At 51.0% G+C, this 20,195-nt stretch overlaps 4 protein-coding genes across 4 annotated transcripts; 3 read left to right on the top strand and 1 right to left on the bottom strand.

Moving 5' to 3' along the window:
• The first annotated feature begins 40 nt into the window (after positions 1-40).
• Positions 41-3,680, top strand: FOL1_1 (trifunctional dihydropteroate synthetase). Its single transcript, XM_007816578.2, has 3 exons — positions 41-535; positions 654-862; positions 931-3,680. The coding sequence occupies exons 1-3, from the start codon at positions 113-115 to the stop codon at positions 1,895-1,897; spliced, it is 1,599 nt and encodes a 532-aa protein (XP_007814769.1). The 5' UTR covers positions 41-112; the 3' UTR covers positions 1,898-3,680.
• A 1,409-nt stretch (positions 3,681-5,089) lies between these two features.
• J3458_001941 (uncharacterized protein) lies at positions 5,090-5,539 on the top strand (the record flags this gene model as incomplete). The annotated part of the gene is made up of 1 exon (XM_066117006.1): positions 5,090-5,539. The coding sequence occupies one exon, from the start codon at positions 5,090-5,092 to the stop codon at positions 5,537-5,539; it is 450 nt and encodes a 149-aa protein (XP_065978894.1).
• A 1,145-nt stretch (positions 5,540-6,684) lies between these two features.
• On the bottom strand, positions 6,685-9,140 carry J3458_001940 (uncharacterized protein). The gene is made up of 2 exons (XM_007816577.2): positions 8,570-9,140; positions 6,685-8,350 (listed from the first exon to the last, which is right to left on the bottom strand). The coding sequence occupies exons 1-2, from the start codon at positions 8,758-8,760 to the stop codon at positions 6,829-6,831; spliced, it is 1,713 nt and encodes a 570-aa protein (XP_007814768.2). The 5' UTR covers positions 8,761-9,140; the 3' UTR covers positions 6,685-6,828.
• A 6,986-nt stretch (positions 9,141-16,126) lies between these two features.
• Positions 16,127-18,664, top strand: J3458_001939 (uncharacterized protein). Its single transcript, XM_066117005.1, has 2 exons — positions 16,127-16,305; positions 16,367-18,664. Exons 1-2 carry the CDS (start codon positions 16,218-16,220, stop codon positions 17,665-17,667), a joined length of 1,389 nt encoding a protein of 462 aa, XP_065978893.1. The 5' UTR covers positions 16,127-16,217; the 3' UTR covers positions 17,668-18,664.
• Positions 18,665-20,195: the final 1,531 nt, after the last annotated feature.

The following is a 20,195-nucleotide window of genomic DNA, read 5'->3' as shown; positions in this document are numbered from 1 at the left end:
AAGTTTCCAAAAACTCGAAACAACCAGAACCCCAAAGAGTCAGACAGTGGCCAACAGCCTTTTGTCTGCTTCCCTTCTGAAGAAAGGTGACGTCGGGTCTCACCTGGCTCAAATGGCTTCGCCCCTTTCACCTGCAGCTGTTTTGCGTACCCTGCAGGCAAATCGGAGTCTCCGGCAGGTGCAAACTGCTCGTCGGTATTTCTCAACACCGCCGCGAGGAGTTGCTTCTGTTTCGGAGCCTTCACTTCGGACGCTACAGTATGCATCGACTGCGTCGCAACAAAGCCTCACGCCACTGGGAATCCAAAATTCGCCCAGACGACACTCTTCTGCGTGTGCCTGTCATGGTGGTAGCCGCAAGAAGAAGGCGTACATTGCCCTCGGAAGCAATCTGGGCGACCGAGTGGCTGAGATAGAAAAGGCATGTAGCGAAATGGATCGTCGAGGCATTCGAGTAACGCGCACGAGTAGTCTGTGGGAGACAGAGCCCATGTATGTTCTGGACCAGGACGCATTCCTAAACGGAGCTTGTGAAGTAAGTTTGCACGAGTTCCCAGCTGCGTTGAAGGCGAGATATGCTGGAAAAGCACGAAAAATTACCAACAAACTTGTTTTTTTCTTCTTCTTTCTTTTTTGCTGATTGAAAATTTCAGGTGGAAACAGATCTTGAACCACTCGCCTTGTTGGACCAGCTCCAATCAATTGAAAATGAAATGGGTCGTCGGAAGCTCATTGATAAGGGCCCTCGCAATATTGACTTGGATATACTGCTCTACGGCGATGAAACCGTAAGCCATGAACGACTCAATGTGCCTCATATCGGTATCCCAGAACGCGAGTTTGTTTTGAGGCCGTTGTCAGAGTAAGCATGCGTTCTTACAATCAGATGTCTGCAGTCACCTGGCTGAGTCTAACATGAAACACTCAAAGATTGGTGCCTTCAAAACCTCTTGACGCGTCAAAGCCATGGAAACTGATCCAGGACTATCTAAACGAACTTCCGACGGGGAAACCCCTCTCATCAGTTACTCCGCTTCGTGGTCCTTGTCAAAGTCTCACGCCTCTTGTTCACAATAGAAAGACTCAAGTCATGGCCATCTTGAACCTGACTCCAGACTCGTTCTCAGATGGGGGCAAGAACGACTTGAGCAATCTTCGCGACACAGTATTGCGTCATATCCAAGGTGGCGCTACAATTATTGATGTAGGGGGCCAGTCAACGGCTCCAGGCCGCCCCGAAGTCTCCGCGGAGGAAGAAGCATCGCGCGTCGTTCCAGCAATCCAACTTATACGATCTGTCCCGGAAGCAAGCAATATTTCCATTAGCGTGGACACATATCGGGCTTCTGTAGCTGAAAGAGCCGTAGCTAGCGGTGCCGATATCATCAACGATGTTTCAGCTGGATTGCTTGACCCGGATATGTTCTCGACAGTGGCGCGGCTTGGAAAAACAATCTGTCTAATGCATATGCGCGGCACCCCCCAAAATATGATGGAACTTACCAATTATGACGACGGATTAATCCCTACGGTCGCGTCGGAGCTTCTCCAGCGCATCTCGGCAGCTGAAAAGGCCGGCATTCGGCGATGGCGCATCATTCTAGATCCTGGCATTGGGTTTGCAAAGACGGCTAATCAGAACCTCGAGCTGCTGAGACGCTTGGATGAACTGAGGGCCTGGCCTGGTCTTGGGGGTCTACCATGGCTCGTTGGCTCGAGCCGCAAGAGCTTTGTCGGCAAGGTAACCAAGGCAGAGGAGCTGTCGGACAGAATCTGGGGCACGGCAGCCACGATGGCAGCGGCAGTGCAAGGGGGAGCAGATATAGTTCGCGTGCATGACGTCTCAGAAATGGTCAAGGTGACGGCCATGGCGGATGCAATCTGGAGACCCTCGTGAGCGCGGGATGCACACGGCGCACGGCGCACGCTACATCGTGGAGAGTCGGTTTGCTTCCTTCAGCCGCTGAACCCGGGAATTCGGAGAAAAAAAAAACAGAATGGAACGCAGGGTCAGGGGGTCCAGCATCACAAGTCTCTTGAAGTACCGCGACTTTGGACGTATGCCAAGAAAATGAAATCCGATGAGCTCCTTGCCACATAATTTAGGATACGGCCGAGAAGCATCCCCGAACGCAAGAAGACCCGAACGCAGGCGCCTCCATTTTCGCTCCCCCTCCGTTGTGCATTGTATCTTGTATCCTTTCATGGCCCCTAAGCTGACCCCCAACTAGGGTGGACGGATGCATTCTCCTCACCGGTGGAACAAGATATCAACATCTGAACCCTGCCCATGTTTGCTAATACACTTGCCAGTCACCATCCAGTTTGGGCAACAGCGTAGCACCGTGGACCAAAGACTTAAAGAGACGTGATAGCATGGCATGATGGCGACCCCAGCCTGGATGAGGGCTTTGGCATCCGGCTGCGTCCAAGATGCACAGACGATCACCGGTGTAAGTCTGCATATGTAAGCCTCTCCCGTTCATTTTATTTTGACAGGTCATCTCCAGCCAACCACGACGTAATTTCTGCTTCAACAGCCGAGATCCACTGTATCCGTTGGGCTTGGACCAATCTGTCGCTGCGGGAAGACACAGCCTCATGTAATGTGCATACATAATACTATCTGTATCAATGCCACGGAGCATAGCAAAGGCGAAAATTTTTCTTGCTTTGCATAACCAAGGGTTGTCCAGCATTTGGGCTCCTGGGCTCCTGGGCCCCTTCAGCAACGTCATCAACGTCAGCTGAAACATCACTGACAAGTGTCAAGGCAGCGACGAGGTCAAGTGACTGCATCATGTCGACACGTGTGTGAGAGTCAACAAGCGTCAACAAGCGTCAACAAGCGTCAAAAAGCATGCTGGTATGGGTATGGGTATGGGTATGGGTATGCTACGTGGTGATCGGGAATTTGGTGGGCTTCCAACTTTTTAGCAAGATAAACCCTGGAAATCCTGGGGCTCGGAAAGAAGTGCCTTCTCTGGTCATCCATCATCAAGTGCCAATCAAAACCAGAGTAGTCCGGACCAACGGGGCCCCCAAGGACGACTGAGAAGCAGAATGAGAAGCCTCTGACACACCTTGCGTTACTTTTTCTTCATCGGCTCGGTAGCGGCGTCCACGGGTGTCATGCTGTGAGACTTGAGATGAGGCACTGTAGGTATCGAGCATATCCGGTAGGGCTGAGACCTTCAACTTGTGCTTCCTGGAGGAGACGGCAGGACGGGCGGGTAGGAACAACAACGAGAAGAAAAAAACCCCTTAAAAGGGAAAAGATGACGATCGCCCGTGCGAGGTGATGATCTATTCTAGACAACGAGATGCGTACGTGGGACGAGATCGTGCTTGCGTGAGAGAGAGGCACTTCCGTAACGGGGGCCGTTCAGCGACCCTTGCACGAGTCTGACGGCCGAGAGAATGGGCAAGAGGACGGATATCCCAGTCACACAGGAATCTATCCGTCTAGGTTGATGTTCCGCACAATCCTCTGCGTGTTTGAAACTTTGACACACACAGATGCACAATGGTACATGAACCAAAAGGAAACCAGCAGAGGAAGCCGAAAAGCCTCGTCGGAAGCGTTCTTGGTTCTCAATGGCTGAACTGTGGCGGCTACCATTGTCCGGTTTGAAAAGGAACCCCTGCAAAGGGACAAAAACGACATGTCAAGGGATGGCCACCCACCCTTGCCGCTTTTTCTCTTAGCCAGGAAGCCTCGTCTCGCCTCGCCTCTGTCCGCATCTCGTGGACCTGACATCTCCGAGGCAGAAGAGAACCTTCACGCCATTGCTCGGTACGGAGTAGCAAGCAAACAGCCTCAAACCTTGTTCGAGATCTACAGCCATGTACGGAGCATGTGGGTGGCTTCTTCATGGACGGCTTCTCCGCGTTAGCGGCGGACGGCCCTTGGTCTTAACTCGGATAGTCATATTCCGGATAGCTTGTCCGCCGCAGATGGATGATGGAGTCGTCGCTACGTGATCCACTGCCTGCCGCTTCTCGGTCGTTGACCGGGAAATGTCTCCGCGCTGTCGTGTGTCAGCCACTTCATCTAGCAATGTATGTACAATATGTGTTTGTACGGAGTATGGTACAATGTACTCCGTATGCAGGAGACTCTGTCAGACAGACAAGCCATTACGGAGCAGTGTCCTGGTGTGGCTAATCCTAGCCTTTCGGTCAAGAAGTGCCTCAAAGACATTCCGGCTTCCAATTACAGAAAATTGGTAATAAGTCTTTTTCAAAAGCACGTCTTGTCTTACAGCTCTGTACGCCCTACTCCGCTACTCCGTGCTCCCGTACGCTGCCATGGGATGAACTGGCATTGGCGCCTGTCAGTTACATTCAATGTGCCGAGGGGAAACGCAGGCTGTATTTGGAGTGAGCTGCATGGCTGGTTGAATCTTGGTTTGGGCCGGAGACTTTTTTTTTCCTGTCAACTGATGCATCCTTTTTCCCACACTCCAGGCTGTTGGAATCATGTTGACACTGGCCATTTTGCATGCCTGCATCTTGATCCGAGGAGGGGGCCATCCCGTCTGGGGCATACGGAGTACTCCCTACATGCAACCCAGGTATTTCCACGGCTGTGCGACCATGAACTACAATGCAGTAGTGCGTATGGAGCACTAGCAGCATGCTAGATTGCTGTCACCCGCCCGTGGTTGTGGCACAACCAACGTACAACCGCACACTCGGCGAACTGAAATAAGGTTTATCACCGCAAACCAACACTCATGGGAGGATCAAGCACCTGTCAGGCCAAGGCCTCGGCTCCGCAATAGGCCGCCGTCATTTGACAAGGCCGTGCTGTTGGCTGCTATGAGAAGGCTCTCTCTCTTTTTTTCTGGTGGTTGTTATGTTAGCCTTGTCACCTACGCGCGCCACCGACGATTATACACACCTTCTATCTTTCACTATTCGCACTCGGCTGCTTGCACATATGATTGGACATTCAGCACAGTTAGTCATGGTGGTCTGAGCCCACTATGGATGTGTTGGTTTATCTTGTTGGTGTCTTCATCTCCTGTTCTTGTGCCGTTGGCCCAGACTGGAATGGCCAAAGCGTTTATTTCCGCTTCCATGAATGGGCTACCAGGTGACAGTGACCGAAAAGAATGGAGGCTGGCAAAAGAGACCAGGTTACCACGACCTGTCAGGATGCGTGATGGGGGCCAAGGAGGCCTGGAACTCTGGCCCTCCTTCTCCCTCCTTCTCCTCCTCCTTCTCCTCCTCCTCAGCCGCCGCCGCCGACCCCCTCCCCTTTCACCTTTCGAACAGCTCTGGACGAATGAACACGGCCGTCAAGGGAGACAAAGGCGGTTACAAATTGCTTATCAATAACAACCAAGGAAACTACAGGAAACAACTACATGCCTCGTCAGGAAGAAGATGGCTAATTCCGTTAATATCCTCGTCGCTGCCGCGCTGCACCGGCCCCGCCAGTCTGCAGCCACACCCTCCCCCTGCCTGCTCCCAAGTTGCCCTGGCTTTTTTTAATACATTCTTTTTTTGTCGTTGCTTCGTGTCTCCGTGAACTGGTGTGGTTCTCTTGGTGCCAAGCTCCAACCAAAGAGAAAGAAAGAGCAAAATAAATAAACTAGATGAAAAAAAAGAAAAAAAAAAGAAGAAAAAAAGGTCTTGAATGTCGTTCACGCCGGATGCCATGCCCGCCCCTGCCTATTAATGGGTTACTCCAAGATTTTCCATTTCGGAGACATTGTCTCGGGAAGTATGCAAAAAGGGCCATTGTTTAAGATCGATGGAGAAGAAGGAAAAAGAAGCTAACCAAGAAAAAAATTAAAACAACTAGGAAACAGAAATAATCAAGACGAATATCAATCGACAAAAGGCAGGGCAAGGGAGCGACAAAGGCGGGTATTCAAAGTACAGAAAATTAAAACAGAAAAACCAAGAAGATGAGAGAACCTATTCGCAACACTTGCCCTGCCATGCTCCAGAGTTGTTCGTTATTTGCTCCATACCATCCATGATCCATGATCCATGATCCATCCTCCCATCCGTCATCCATCCATCCCCTTGTTGATCCGCATCAGGGATGCAGTCAAGCACAAGCCAGGTCAAATCCCCCACACCGCCATCAATTTCATACAAAATTGCACACTTTCGTGTCCCTCTCACCAGATCCACGACTCCATTCAACCTTTTGCGGGAAAGCCAATGCAAACAATACCCGTCCTTCCCCACTCGTACTGCGAGTGATGTAGTTTCCCGGCGGTCGTGTTCCCATCCATCCCTCGCAAGCCCTGGCAAAGCCCAGAATACACCGTGTACCGAGTCGTCTTTAGGTGTACTCCGTATGTAGGTAGTTACTCTGTGCCAAATCAAGCGAAAAACCCTTGGTCCCAATTAGTCCGCGCCTGAAGCTTTGCTCATTCGAGTTTTATTAGTGTGCCCCAAGAAAGAATCAAACAAAAAAAAATAATGATGATGAAAACCCCGGAAAAACCGAGCAAAAAATAAAAAATAAAATAAAAAATAAAATAAACAAGAGGGGGTGGTCCCCTTCTAAGAGTCTGTCTTTGCCCACCCCTTGTCGTCTTAGCTAATAAATGTCCTTTCTCTCTTTCTCTCTCTGTCTCCCTCTTTGAACCTCTAAAGTGTGAGATGTCGTTGGTTGGTGTGACTTTCAAACACCACATGCATGCCAGGCCAAGGTTGTGGGCGTGGCAACAAGATGAAAAAAGCACTTGCTTTTACTCGTATTGGCTAGCGCCGTTTCCATTATAGTAATACTAGCCTGCTACTAGTAGTGCCAGTAGGACGTACGGAGTACTATTCGCATTTCCGCCTTGGGTGGCTTTTTCAAAGAGCGCCAAGACCGGTTGGCGGCACAATTGATGGGTAGAAGCCACCCGGACTGGGCCGGCCATCAAAACGTTCTCGATGATGATCGTCCGTCCGTGCTCCCCCGCTGAAAGGGCTGGGCAGCATGTTGAAGTCAAACTCGGGCTTGACTTTGCGTTCGTTGGTGGCGTGGCTCGGAAGGCTCGAGTGCAACGTGTCTGTGCCATTTCTGTGACCAAACAAGTCCACCCTGTCGCTATGACTTTCATACGATGAGGACGACCCTGCTCCGCCAGCATAGTACTGATATGCCTTGTTGGAGGGCTTGTCGTCGCCTGAGGAGAAGATGCTCTCCGGAGACATTTCTTGGTGCCTGACGTTGTTGTAATTGGTGCCACGACCGTCGTACGCTGAATTGTAGCCTCCAAGCCCAGGTCCCGTCATGCCAGAACCATTGCCAAAATCTCCCATTGGGCCCATGGATCGGTATCCTCCGCTGCCAGCGGCACCACCTGTGCCATTTCCTTGGCTGTTGCGTCGTTCGTTTTGATAGTGGCCTGGGGAGCGGCCGCGAACAATCATCTTTGCTGATTTCCGAAATGCAACTTTGACAAACTGCTCCGTGGCTTGAGTTCCGACGTCTGCCCATAACTCAACCACCAGGTGATAGTACTGTTGCGCCGCCCGTCTCTTGCCATTGTTCTGGGTTGCCTGCTTGAACTGGATACGCTCAAAGGTATGTTCGGTTGGCACCTGTTGGCCAACGTTGGTCTGACCGCCGAATCCGTCGGCATAGAGACTTCGGGAGCTGGAAAGGCCTGAGCCATCCCCGTATATGCTAAGCGAAGGATTATGTGGCGTTGCGCTGGTCTTTGGCGCAATGGGAGTCTTGCACGGCTTGGATATTGGGCCTTTGTCTCTCTTTGGTGTGTGCTGGACAAGTTCAATGGCGTGCTGCTCATTGTCCGCCACTACGGCCGATATGCACATGGCAAACCCGTAGACTTGAAACGTTTGCGTCGTGCTCGTCCCGGTCATCGGTGTAGGTGTGAATTGTATCCCAGCGCCGGGATAACTAGGACTGAGACTGAAGGAGCAAATGCACGCCAGATAATTCCGCCTGTAACACGTCCATTCCCGATCCGAGGACAGAAACGGCCCTTTGTCGATGACGCCCGAGATGTCTGGTTTGATGTTTGTCATATTCGGGTCCAAATACTGCAGAGTACCCATCATCTCCATGGGTAGGAGTGGAGGGACGTCATTTTGGCCAGGCCTGTGAGTAAACTGATGCGACGAATCCATTCTTGTGACGGGAGGTGTGTAACCTGTCAATGGGTTCTGTGACCCAGTCAACTGTTGTCTTCTAGATCCGTGGAAGGAAGGGGACCGGGTGAATTGATCTGATACTCGTCTATATGGTGCGACTGAGTTGGGAAACTGATCTCGGGAGTTGTTGATGTGAGGGCCCAGATGTGGCAAGGTCGTAGTACGGTGGTTGTGAAGTTGGACATGTGCCATGCCCGTCGACGGAGTAGAGCTATGGGAATAGTTAGAGAAGTTGGCCAGAGACAATCAAGTAGATTTTTTTCCCCTCTTTTCTTCTTTCCCCTTGTTTTTAGGCTTAGGTTTTTTTTTTTTTTTTTTTGCCTTTTTGGCTTTTTGGGTCTTGAGCCTTGGGGAAGGGGGGTTCGAATCTTTCGAATCATGTTGGATGGATGGATGGATGTTGGTTGGTGCCATGGTCCGGGCTACCTACTTTGTATTCAGACGCAGCCTGCCATCTGGAAAGATCGACCCACTGGCGGGATAGAAGCTGCTCGAGTCGTGCGTATAGCTTGATGCCGTACCCAAGCCGTTATTTGGGTGGAAGAGGCCCAGAAGAGGTGACGCTTCGGGAGCATCTATCGCGAGCGACGACGGGCCGCTGTCTTGGTTGTATCTATCCATTGGTTAGCCTGGGGCGGACGGTTCGACGATGCAGTAAGTTTGAGAAGTGCTCGAAATTGAGATTACGGCATGGGAGTTGACTACCACAAAAGATGTTGTCCTGCCTTTCCCATGCAAAACAATGTGTTCGAGTACCACCAAACTTCTTGGTAATACTGCCAACGCCTAGGTTGCACGAGACAAGCCGATGGGGAAGAAACAGGCAGGCAAGGTAGATAGGTACTCGGGCGGCTCAAAAAGCCTTGGCCTATGTTGAACAACGACAAGAGGTTTATAAAGACCAACTCAAAGGACAGGAGGACCCACGACAAAAGTTTACACAAAGAGGACTCTTTTGCTTTTCCTCTTCTTCTCTCTTCCTGTCTTCTTTTTTTTTTCCCTTTTTTTTTCGTGTTTGTGTGTATGTGTAAGAGTGTGTTTTAAGATCAATATTGTTATAATTGCGTTTAGTGTAGGAAAAAAAAACTTCGCAAGAAAAAGCTTCTCGTGCAAGTATCTTAATATCTGTTGACGATGCGAGCGCCAGCTCCCAGGGTATCGACAGACTTCGGGGAAGATTGGTGCTCGCAATGCGACCTAGCCAGCCCAGCCTATGAGACCAGAGCTAAAAGGGGACTTGAACAAATAAAGAAAACAAGACCGTAATGAAGGAAACGGTGACACTCCCAGTGCTGCACTAGCTGCAACGAGAACAAGCTACCAATGAAAAGGTGTACTCACCTCAACTCTCCCGTCGGGGGTTGTATATCGAGGTAGTCAAGCTCCGCACATGGCGGCGGCGAGGAGTTGTAATCGTTCTGTAAGCAAGCAAGACGTCAGTTCACGTTTCCGCTTCGCATGGTTGTCCACACCAAGATCTGTACAAGAAGACAGCACTGGCCAGCCACAACAGGACTTGTTTTGGGGGAGTGATCCAGGCGCCGTCACCGAGAAACCCGTGATATAGCTATCTGCCTTTCCGATTTGTTAGCCAGAAGGACCCCAGTATTCAAGGCAAGACATCAATGGCAGGCTGAGGGTGGCCGGGGGCCTCCAGTTCGGGATGCCTCTGCATGTTAGGTGGACGCGCAGCAGTCAGGGTAATGCAGCTGGGTCCAGACACCGAGTACAGTACTTGTGAATACTCCCGTGCTCCCAGGCTTCAGGCACAGTAGCCAGGCGCGCAGGACTTTGCAAGGATTATGCAGAGTTGTCGGAACAAGGACGCCACGCATCGCCCGGGGTGTGCTTTCACGTTACACGAAACCCACCCGGGGTATGGAAGTGGATGTTGTTGTGGATGTGCTCGACGTGATTGCCTGCCGCCTTGTTCTGACTGACGGAAACTTTGCATCAACACGTCGAAATCTTTCTCTGTCCACGTATCTCTCCGCATCTTGAATACTTGGCTCTGGAATATCAAAGACGGGGGCCGTGATTTGGCCGAGGACGACGACTCTGTGCCCGGCCACCAGCCCAGACCACCACCACTTACCATCTGCAGGGGTCAACGGTGGGAGAGAGCATTGAACATATTGAACATACCTTCAAGGAGTGGATACACTCCATTGCGGACCAATTTCTGCACTTGGGGCAGTTGGAGTTGGTGCACTCGGGAATGCCGCCAGGGAGTGCGAAATTTCTGGCTGTCTCTGGGCTAAGTCATAGCGTGCCCCCTGGTGACAAGTCTCCATTTCTCTCCATTTCTCCATTTTTCGAACAGACAGAAAAAAGTCTACGGCAAGTACCTGACCAGATCGGAGATATCTCTTTCCTTCCTTACCTTGGAGTTTTGTGGATGCATTAGAAAGCTTATATGTGGCCGGGCCGATTTCGATCAAGGTCGAAGGAATACCGAGTAGAATCTCCGATACTATCATAAACCAGACAACCTAGAGAATAGAGGATAGGCGTCAGCCAAACTTGTCCGTGTTGCATTATCAATTCGCTGCCTCAACACAGCATCCACATACAATTTGAAGCCTCGTACTACTATGATAACCTGGCCCCTAATGAAACAGGTTTAATGAATCGACGTGAGATGTTTAAATTTGCATCAAGAGATTGGCCTGTGTGCCCCGGAAACTAGCCCTAGTCACCACATTAACACGACACGACGATGCGGCATCATGTGAGAGTATCGACTCTATCGATCGACTTACCAAAACTCCAACTGACAGCCTGGAATGGCAAGCAGCACGAGGGTTTTTGTTCTCCGTCCACCAGAAAGCCCGTTTGAAATGTTGTAAAATGGAGTGTACTCTACAACGTACAACAACCGAGGACTCTGTTATCATACAAAATTGTCAGTATTGCGTTGTAAGATGTGCCAAGGCCTTAATAAACAAGAGCTATTATTGTGATTTGGGTGATGCCATCTTCTTCGCTAAGGAGCCAACATAAAAAATAAAAAGAAGGGGAGAAAGACAAAGAGACAGGACAAAAATACTCGCAGCAACTCGCAGGGACATGCTTCGATTTTCTAATAATATGACCCACCTGTGCAGGGGAAAATGCTGTTGCATCTAATTCAGAATCCGAATGTTATGACGAGGCAAAGAGAATCAATCGCAAATCCAACTCGAATACTACGAGAGATAACTCAGTATCTTAATCCGCTAGACCGCACTCTCTCGTCAGCTGGTACCGAATTCCGAATGACAGGGCAAAAGCAGGCACCGCGTAACAATGGCCCCTGTGTGTGTCCGGCCTTGGACGAAGAACGGTTCCTGAGCCGCCGACTTCGCACCCTTGTGGCTGGTGTGTATCGCGTGGGAAGATGGGTTCGTGTTCGGAATCTCAACTGACAAGAGATGGTAGATGTAGCACGACATCCAGAGAAAGGATGGATAATAAAAAACAGGCTATCACCTCCCAGTACGCAGGCAGGTGAGTAATGGATGTTTAATAAGATGACGTCTGCAGAGAGATAGTTCAATGATGACAAGCAGACATGAACAAGTTGAGAAAGCGCGGCAAAGACGGAAAGACAAACAAATCAGACCCGTTGCGAGGTCCGGTCCCTTTTTGAGTAGAATGCCGAAGGGTTGCTGAATCATACGAAAAGGATACGGGACATGGCCAAATAATAACCCTTGTTGGCGAATCCAACACACCTTTTTCTCCAAATTGAACAGGAAACCTGCGGAGCTAAGCAATAGTCAGGGGATTGGCTTTCCGCCTGCCACATTCAAGCGATGCGGATAGAGAGCCATGAAAAGCTGCAGGGGCATGACCGATCTTGACGTGGCATTGGCGTGTCGGTCAACTCAATGTGAAATCCTTCAGAGCTGGTCAGTAATATAATTCATTCCCAGGCGGGCTACCAATACTCAGAGGAGTGGACGAGGCCTCTCGAACCTCGAACCTCAAACAGCGCCCCCGTGTGGCAGCCAAAGAGGCACGCCAGTAGATCAGTAGGACACTCCTCTCTTGCATCAGGTCCGTCCCCAATGCAGATGTCACAGCAACTGATCTTCTCCTACATTTCAACGAGGCATCCATCATTACCTGTCCACGATTAGAACTCTCCTCTCGGCCGAGCTACAGAAGGTCATGCCTACCGACTGCTCGGTCCGGCCGCCTGTTTGCCATGGGCAGTATCCAATAGCATGGCGATGCTGCCACCCGACGGCCAAAAGCAGGATTCATTCTACGGTCCGTTATCTTGATAGGCCACAAGTTAGGCTTTGATGAAGAGGTGGCGGCGACACGGGTAGTTGCATGTCTGAGAGATGTCACCGCTCCTGTGACGAGCTTGTCAGAAACACTACGGCTGTGCTCGAACATACCTCACGCCTTGGGCTATGAAACGTGGTATGTCGGTCTCACAACTTCATGCTAGGTCTATTTGGAACAGAAAGTTGACTCTTTGCCTCGCAAGGCCTGCTTCCAAATCATTGTCGTAGCAGCGGAGCCAGGTTCCCAGTTCATGCCCGCGGAAGGCGCGAATCCTCACGAACACGATTAAATAAACACCTGCGGAAGGAGGCAAACACCGGACCACATTCCGTCTTGCCTAAAAAAAAAAAAAAAAAGCGCTTGACCTCAGATAACGAGAACAACCACGGACTGCGATTGATGATAGAAGACACACTCAGCACCCATTTGTCGCTTTAGACCGAGCATTTGTCCCAATCCCGGGGTTTCGGGCCTTCCGCATGGCCACGCGACAAGTACCTAGGGGGGAGTGTAGGGAGTGGCCATCAACTTGAGCTCCTGGTGATACGATAAAAGCAAGTCTCACGGCATGTCCATTCCAAGATGGCGGCATTATGTCCCAACATGTTAGTGTTAGTCCGTTAGAGCCCAAGAGGATTCATACCCCCTTCCCGGGCTAATGGTGTTTACAGGCATGTAGGAGACTTTGTCCAACAGCTTTCAGATAGGCTCGACTCTTCTTTGGCAAGATGCCTTTCTTCGATAGTGGCCTAAAGCGGCTCCTGATATTGATTGACGGACTACGGAGTAGTCAAAGCTTTCGATCACGCCCGCCTTAACCTCAATCCAGCTCTTCACCTAGGATACACCAATCGCCTGTACAGATAGCCGATTAATCTGCCTGTCCTCGCCGCCAGTGAGTTCATCAACTGCGCCAAGTATGGGAACAACCGTCTTGTATGGCGCGCCAGCCTTCAGCTGCACCCCTCTCGTATCGGCTCGAGGAATATATCCGAGCAGCCCGACGCGCTTCCAGTGCCTGCCAGTGTAACTATTGGGTTCTTATAGTGACTAGTGTTGGTCCAGTATCCCGGTATCCTGGACATTTATGCGCCATCGAGATGGGTGAAATATTGGACGAGTAGTGACAGTTGCCTTGTGTCTTTGACTGAGAATCCCCGCACAATCTGTACATGAAATGGAAGATAGCACAAGAGGCTGTATGCTACGGAGAAGCGGAAAAAAGAAACAGTACTACATCAAGTGTTGGACTGCGCCAACAGTCACATGAAACAAAATTTGGCTGTTTGTCCAAAATTACAGCCCAGGCGATCAATTTTCATCAACTGCCCGGACCAGGCTCCGGGTTCCAGGCTCCAGGCTAAAAACAGGCAGGTTGGCCATTCACTATTGATATTCGGCATCCCAGTACATCACCCGGGCACTCGAAGATGGTTCCGCACTTCGTATGGTCGCACCCAGCAACGCCAGGTGACACTCAAGGGTGTGGTAATAGGGGCAAAGAGGCCCTCAGAATCCCCCGTCTCCTACAAGAACTGGCGGCAACCGATTTAGGATTGCAGATGTATAGAGATGAAAGACCAGGCCAAGGTAGTTGATACCTTGATATACCAACCGCATTACCAGTGGGGTGATCTTCCGACGGTTAGATACATGCTGTGGAGCAACGGGAAAGCGCTTTGCAGTTAATGATTGTCAGGATCAACAGGAAGGATTGAAACTTTGACGGAGTAGCTCCAACTTACTGAGTAATGCTTTCAATGAATTGACGCGTCACGTCGCCGGACTCTGCTTTATTCTAAATCTTAATCTGCATGTGAACGAGGCCCTTCTGAAATTTAATTGTCCTTGTCTGCTGGGAGAAACACCAGAGGCAGGTTCAGCAGGACTTGGCTAACCTTCTGCAGGCACTATTGCGTGTAAAATAGGCTATCATTCCTTAAAAGCCTCTTGTGAGCCGTTCTGCACAAATGAAATACTAGTCTCGATAAATAGGGGCCAACGTGGCCTGATCCCTACTTGCCTTCCGGTCCGCGTTTTTCGGCCGGATGAACCGTACAGGGGTAACACGAGGAAACAGGGATATTTGCCCACAGCCAAGGCATATGCGTCTGTAACAGATTAACGAAACTGTCGGATCATAAGGCCTAAACTGCCGACCCAGATTGGCTGGTGTTGAGGAAACGCAAACGTCGTTCTATATGTCCTTTTCTTGGCCTGGGTTTCGAAAGAAAACGTCTCGAGACACATAGTAGAAACTGAATCATGAAAAGGGGATGGCAATGGTTCATGACATTTTCAAGCCATTGTCAATGGTCTTCAGGTCATGTCCTGTCCACCCTCCAGAACAAAGGGTCCATTCTACGAGACTGATTGCGTTTCTTTCGCTGGCACTATTAGGAGGAAGCATGATGTATGCTCATATAAAACCGATGGGAAGGCAGCTCCGATATGTCCAGATCAGAAACCTCGGCCGCACGCTTGAAAATATCGCGACCCCATTGTCATGCATGAGAATCAGCAAGCATAGGTGTGACGGCCCAACTCTTATTTGTACAACACTCAGTTTCAGAGAGTGCGCACGTACCAAGAGCGCATTATTCCCCAAATGATCAGCTTCATTTTCGTCTGGGTTTCATAAATGGACACCCTGTTGGTTGATGCTAATGTTACTCCAATTGCTACTTTAGGATCCGCGGGCTTCCCGATCTGTTCGCTTCGTCTTTCTGAAAATGGACCTTAAACGGACTATGAGGACGATCAAAGACGGGGGATTGGAGCGGGGAGAATCATGCAATTCTCGATGCGAGTTGCTGCATCTCATACGCGACACTTCATCCCAGAGAAGTTGTACTTCAGCGGCCGGAGCTTGATCAAGCGGAAATTCTGCAATGTCGCCTTAGTAAAAACTTGGTAAGAGGGCCTGCCCTAGTATATGCGCCGTACTGTCACGAAATATTACAAACCTAGGTAAGAGGGCCTGCATGAATTACTAAGATCAGCTCTTGTAGACAGTCTAGGCAGACAAGTTTGGGGGTACTCTCCGGTAGGCACTATGCCTATCGTGCTCGTGCATTCTCGGTACGTAGAGCCAAACTGGCATTCAACAACTCGAAATGCCACCCCCTTTGCCTGGTGGTAACACTGGAGACGAAACCCGGCCACGACAGAAGATGCTGTTTTCTCAATTCATTCCAAGAAACGCGATGGATGTGAATTTAATAAAGGGCCGATGCCCTTCTTGGCTGCCTTTTTGGTCACATTGTCAAGCATGTTGGCATTTGAACAGGGGGTGATATCACGGCATGAGAGTTAGCCTCACTCGTCTTCTCGAGGTTTAGTCGGAACTCGGAAGTCGAATCCGGTTTCAACCCGTGGGATGAATGCGGCAGGATTCACATCCACGTATTATCTCGCATGGTGGAGGCGGTCTAGACAACTCCATACGGGCCGTTTTGAGGCCTTTATCGAAGGATATTCGGCCCGGGTATGAAACGAAGAGGCGAGCACCAGCCAAGGGACATGAAGTTTGGCTGTATGTTGGCAAACGACTGATTGAACATGGGGCGCCAGGATTGGAAAGAAGTGGGGCTCGCAGTTTGCTTAGTGGCGAATCAGCGCTGACCTTTGGTTGCTCGGCGGGGCTCCCATCTTGCAGCCTGGAGCTTGAGGCGACCGTTGAGATCAAGGCAACGACGTCGATGACATTGAGTCATTGACGTTGTTGAATACCGACCGTTTGCCAACCGAGTTTTTGAGCTTCGTAAGCTTGCACAACGGGAAGCGCTCGCTCGGGAATGCCTAAGAAACGAAATCGCATCAAGCCTTTCAAGCCATCTTCAGCGGCGTCGACGACGAGTTTATCGTCGCCCCCTGGTTCTGGAGGTTGTGAGTCTCCTCCAGTATAGCTGCAGCTCGAATGACGCTGATACTTACTCTTGGCCAGATAAAGCCTCCAAAAGCGTAAACGAACTTCTTGCAAATCTACGGCTCGCAGCCGCAGGACCGTCGTCTTCGCCATCTCTGCCGGCGACTTCGCCTAGCGTTCCACCTGCCATCAGGGAGATCCTTCAGATCCCCGAGACACCATCACCTGCTCCACGGCGACCTGTTCGTCAAAGATTCGACAGCCATGGCCGCAGACTACCCGCCGGCCCAGCGCCCCCTCGCAGCTGGCTATTAGGAGGGCGCGAGGATGACAATGTCTCAAACTCACTCTCCCGGCCTACCCGCGTGAGCTATTCTGGCTTTGACAGATCCACACTGCCAGGGGCACCGCTACCACAGCCAGGGAGTTTGATTGATCTCACTCTCAGGCGCCTGGCTGCAGACTGGGACATTCATCGCGTTTTTAATCAATATTATTTATACTTTGTGCCTAGTCACCTCAAGCCGGCTCTTATTCGATATATCGGCGTTGCTTCGGATAATGGCGTATCAATCTCTGACTTGAGGGTCATTCTACAGCCACCTGAGAATGTCTTCAGCTACGAGGAGTTGGACGACCAGTCTAGAGCAAACTCTGAAATTACCTGCTTGGACCTCTCAGCCTCGATTGGCAGGTCTTTGAAGCTGAAAGACGTAATCGATGTCCTCTTCAGCGTGGTCGAACCCGACGCTATTGATGAACCTCAAGATTCTTGGGAGAATGTCGACACCAGCCCAAGCCCTCCGCGCCTCTTGCTTCCCAACTTGACGCATCTTTCGCTGGCCCTGGATCCCAGAGGCCCACGAGACGTCTCGTGGAAGCAACTTCTGTCATTGTCGTCGAAGCTGCCTTCAGTCACGCATTTGAGTCTGGCGTATTGGCCAGAGCCTTGCTTAACTCCGTGGGCAAAGTTTTCTACCATTCCGTCGCCTCAAGGCCGCAATATACCGTACGCCGGCACCAACTATTACTCTCATTCACTAGATCATGACTGGAGCGAGGCACTTCTTGTTCTGAGAATGCTGAGCAAGAACTTTTACAAGTTGGAGTTTTTAGATCTCACTGGATGTGGCCCGTGGTTCAAGGCGCTTCATTTGAAAGACGGCCATGATTACATCGATTGGTCTGGCTCTTGGGGCAAGCTGATGCTTCTGCGACTTTACACGGGTTGGGAGCCCGGTGATGATGCGATGGCATCAGATCAATCGGCATACACGGCAGCCATTAACACTGCAAAGTGTATTGAGAGACATATTGTCGCCATGAGGGCTGGTAAGGGGCGTTTTATTACTGTGGAGAGGGACAAGGTAGAAGCTTAGAATGACACGCTTGGAGAGCCTATAGAGATTTTTATGTCGAGCGTCGAAATTGTCCCGAGTGCACAGCTTGGTTCACCGCAAGACTATAAAGTAGTATCAGGGTGGCTAGCACTCCATAGGACTTTTGAACTTGCTCGTCTCGTGAAGCGATTCTCGTGAATTTCCAAGCTCCAGCACTGTTCCCTCATCCAAGACCACGGCTTTACTGTAGTTGATGACAGTTTCTTGCCGACGAGCTATGGATATAATGGTGTGGCCCTTGAACTGATTTTCAATCACACCACGCACCATCTGCTCCGTATCCCTATCAACACTGAAACAGACACTAGCTTCTATAATCAACCAGTCACAAAATAAAATAAAAGCCGTACCTGCTCGTGGTTTCCGCCAGAGGCACTATTCTGCCGACATCCCTCCTCAACAGAACCGCGTCGATACACTGCCCGAGAACAACCCGGTGTAAAGCCTCAGCGACGGAATCGTATTCTTGGAAGGGGTCAATATTCTCGCGAACGGTGTCGCGAAGAACGAACTGGTCTTGAGTCACGGTGATGATGCGCGTACGGAGGGTATATCTCGGCCTCGAGAATAGAGACTTGGGAGTCCATAGTGATAGCCCCGGACGTGGGAGCGAGGAGATGGAGGAATGCAAGCAGCAACGAGGATCTACCATTGCCAAAAAAACCACTTGAGCCGCATGGTGGTCCCGTAAAAAGGAGACTTGTCTGCCTGTTTCTCACGCAAATAGCAAGTCTTTCGCCGGCACCAGCCTCCAAACTCACTCCATCCAAGGCCTTCGACTCACCGTCCCCGCTGTACGAGGCACACAAATCCTTGACCATGATGTGTTCCTCTCGGACTAATGTGGCCCAGACTCTAGGCTCTTGCCCGCAAGATACTCCTCTGTCTCACTTCGCAAACTGCTCTATCCGCGCCACCCATCCCGCCCCCCCAACGACGTCTTCTCGACGTCCAGAACTGCATCAGTAAGTCCAGCGTCTCACCCAGCGGAATCAGCTACACCAGCGAAACTCCCGTGAGTCCCGCAGACGCCAATCCAATCCCCTCCAGTACACGGCAAAGTTGACGACCAGCAATGCCAGCGCAGCCGTTATCAAATCGAGAATAAGGACGAGCAGCGATGGGAATAGCTTCTGGGAGTTGTCTACCAATTCGTGGTTTCTCAAGACGACAGCCTGAGACCACCTAAAGGCACGAGTGTAGAGAGCCCGCTCGGCGTTTCGAGGAATTGCGAGTACACGGGTGCTTTTTCCTCGAGGTCGAGGGGCCAGAGTCGGCGGAACGTGCGAAGATAGCTGTGCAAGAGGTGGAAATAGAGGGTGCTTAGAAAGGGCAACCGGTGGCTACGTATCAGGATGATGAGGCGAGGAGGCCGACTGGTGATGACGCCGAGGAAGCCTAGTCTTGTGGATTAAGGCTGATTTTTTTTTTCTTTCGATATTTAAGAAGGGCTGGAGCGTACTTGCGAGTGATACGACGAACGAGACAGACAGGGTTATTGTCCACCATGCTTATGTCTTGGGAGAGTTCGGACTCGTCAGCTGGTTGATTTTGCGGCCGTGAGGAAGACACAAGAGTCCCTGGTCGTGAGTCACCCGATGTCTTCAGTCGCAAAGAGGGACAACGGTGCTCTGATGTAGTGAAAAGAAGTCGGTTGTGTAGCGAGATGCCCGGCTTTTGCGGACACGCATACGAGCACAAAAACCAAACTATTCAGTCCGATTTACGTGCAGGGTGGGCAGCATCTTACCAGATGAGTGCGGCAAGCCAGAACACGCCCAGGAGCTGCAACGCCGTATAAATGCCAAGGGAGTAGCCTGCCTCGGCGTACTCTCCGTCTTCAGTAGAGCTGACGCAAGGATTGAGCCACGCAGATATATCTCTGGTTAGCAGTTTAGCATCAAGAGAGGGGGCAGGGGAAGGGAAACAAACTTGAGGCCGTTCGCTGAGATGCCCACCCAACCTCCGAACCAAGGAGCCCTATCGCTAACCAAGTATCAATGTTACTAAAGTAGCATCGATGAAATAGCATCATGTCCCAATTGTCGGCGAATGTCGTCCTTTTCAGGAGCTTCTGCAGCAGGCCGAGTGTGTAGATTCGGTCGTTCGCCGTCTTCCACATCAAAAAACAAGCAAAGATATCGTCTCTCCTGCGTCCCAGCTGAAATCCATGCCCTAGCCTCGGCGTATCTTGGCATCCAAGACGAAGAGAAAAAGAAAAAAAAATGACGCGGCGCCAGCATGCTCTGGCAGCCCGTGTCAGTAGCGGCATGACCCACGCATACACGGCGCGGCCAGGAGCCGCCCGTCTCCTCCGGCGCCGGATTCTCTGCGCCTCGGACCCGGTCGCCCGCCTTCCCCGCCTTCTCTCCGCGGCCGACGCCGGCGCCGACGCGGAGGAGAAACCTCGACTTGTCCACAGACCACAGACCACAGCCTCAAGCACCAGCAGAGCCGCTGCGGAAGGATGATGGGCCCGAAGTTGGGTGTGAGTACTCCGTAGATGT

This window comes from Metarhizium acridum, assembly GCF_019434415.1.
Source record: "Metarhizium acridum strain ARSEF 324 chromosome Unknown scaffold_1, whole genome shotgun sequence".
NCBI classification, from domain to species: domain Eukaryota; kingdom Fungi; phylum Ascomycota; class Sordariomycetes; order Hypocreales; family Clavicipitaceae; genus Metarhizium; species Metarhizium acridum.
This window is presented reverse-complemented; position numbering and strand designations above follow the sequence as displayed.

What these genes read in the sequence shown, in the direction of transcription:
- FOL1_1 (XM_007816578.2), top strand. Translation starts at nt 113, where the DNA reads ATGGCTTCGCCCCTTTCACCTGCAGCTGTTTTGCGTACCCTGCAGGCA. An exon ending in TCCTAAACGGAGCTTGTGAA is followed by an intron (nt 536 to 653) that starts GTAAGTTTGCAC and finishes TGAAAATTTCAG; the next exon opens with GTGGAAACAGATCTTGAACC. An exon ending in GTTTTGAGGCCGTTGTCAGA is followed by an intron (nt 863 to 930) that starts GTAAGCATGCGT and finishes AAACACTCAAAG; the next exon opens with ATTGGTGCCTTCAAAACCTC.
- J3458_001940 (XM_007816577.2), bottom strand. Translation starts at nt 8,760, where the DNA reads ATGGATAGATACAACCAAGACAGCGGCCCGTCGTCGCTCGCGATAGAT. An exon ending in AGGCTGCGTCTGAATACAAA is followed by an intron (nt 8,351 to 8,569) that starts GTAGGTAGCCCG and finishes CTATTCCCATAG; the next exon opens with CTCTACTCCGTCGACGGGCA.
- J3458_001939 (XM_066117005.1), top strand. Translation starts at nt 16,218, where the DNA reads ATGCCTAAGAAACGAAATCGCATCAAGCCTTTCAAGCCATCTTCAGCG. An exon ending in GTCGCCCCCTGGTTCTGGAG is followed by an intron (nt 16,306 to 16,366) that starts GTTGTGAGTCTC and finishes ACTCTTGGCCAG; the next exon opens with ATAAAGCCTCCAAAAGCGTA.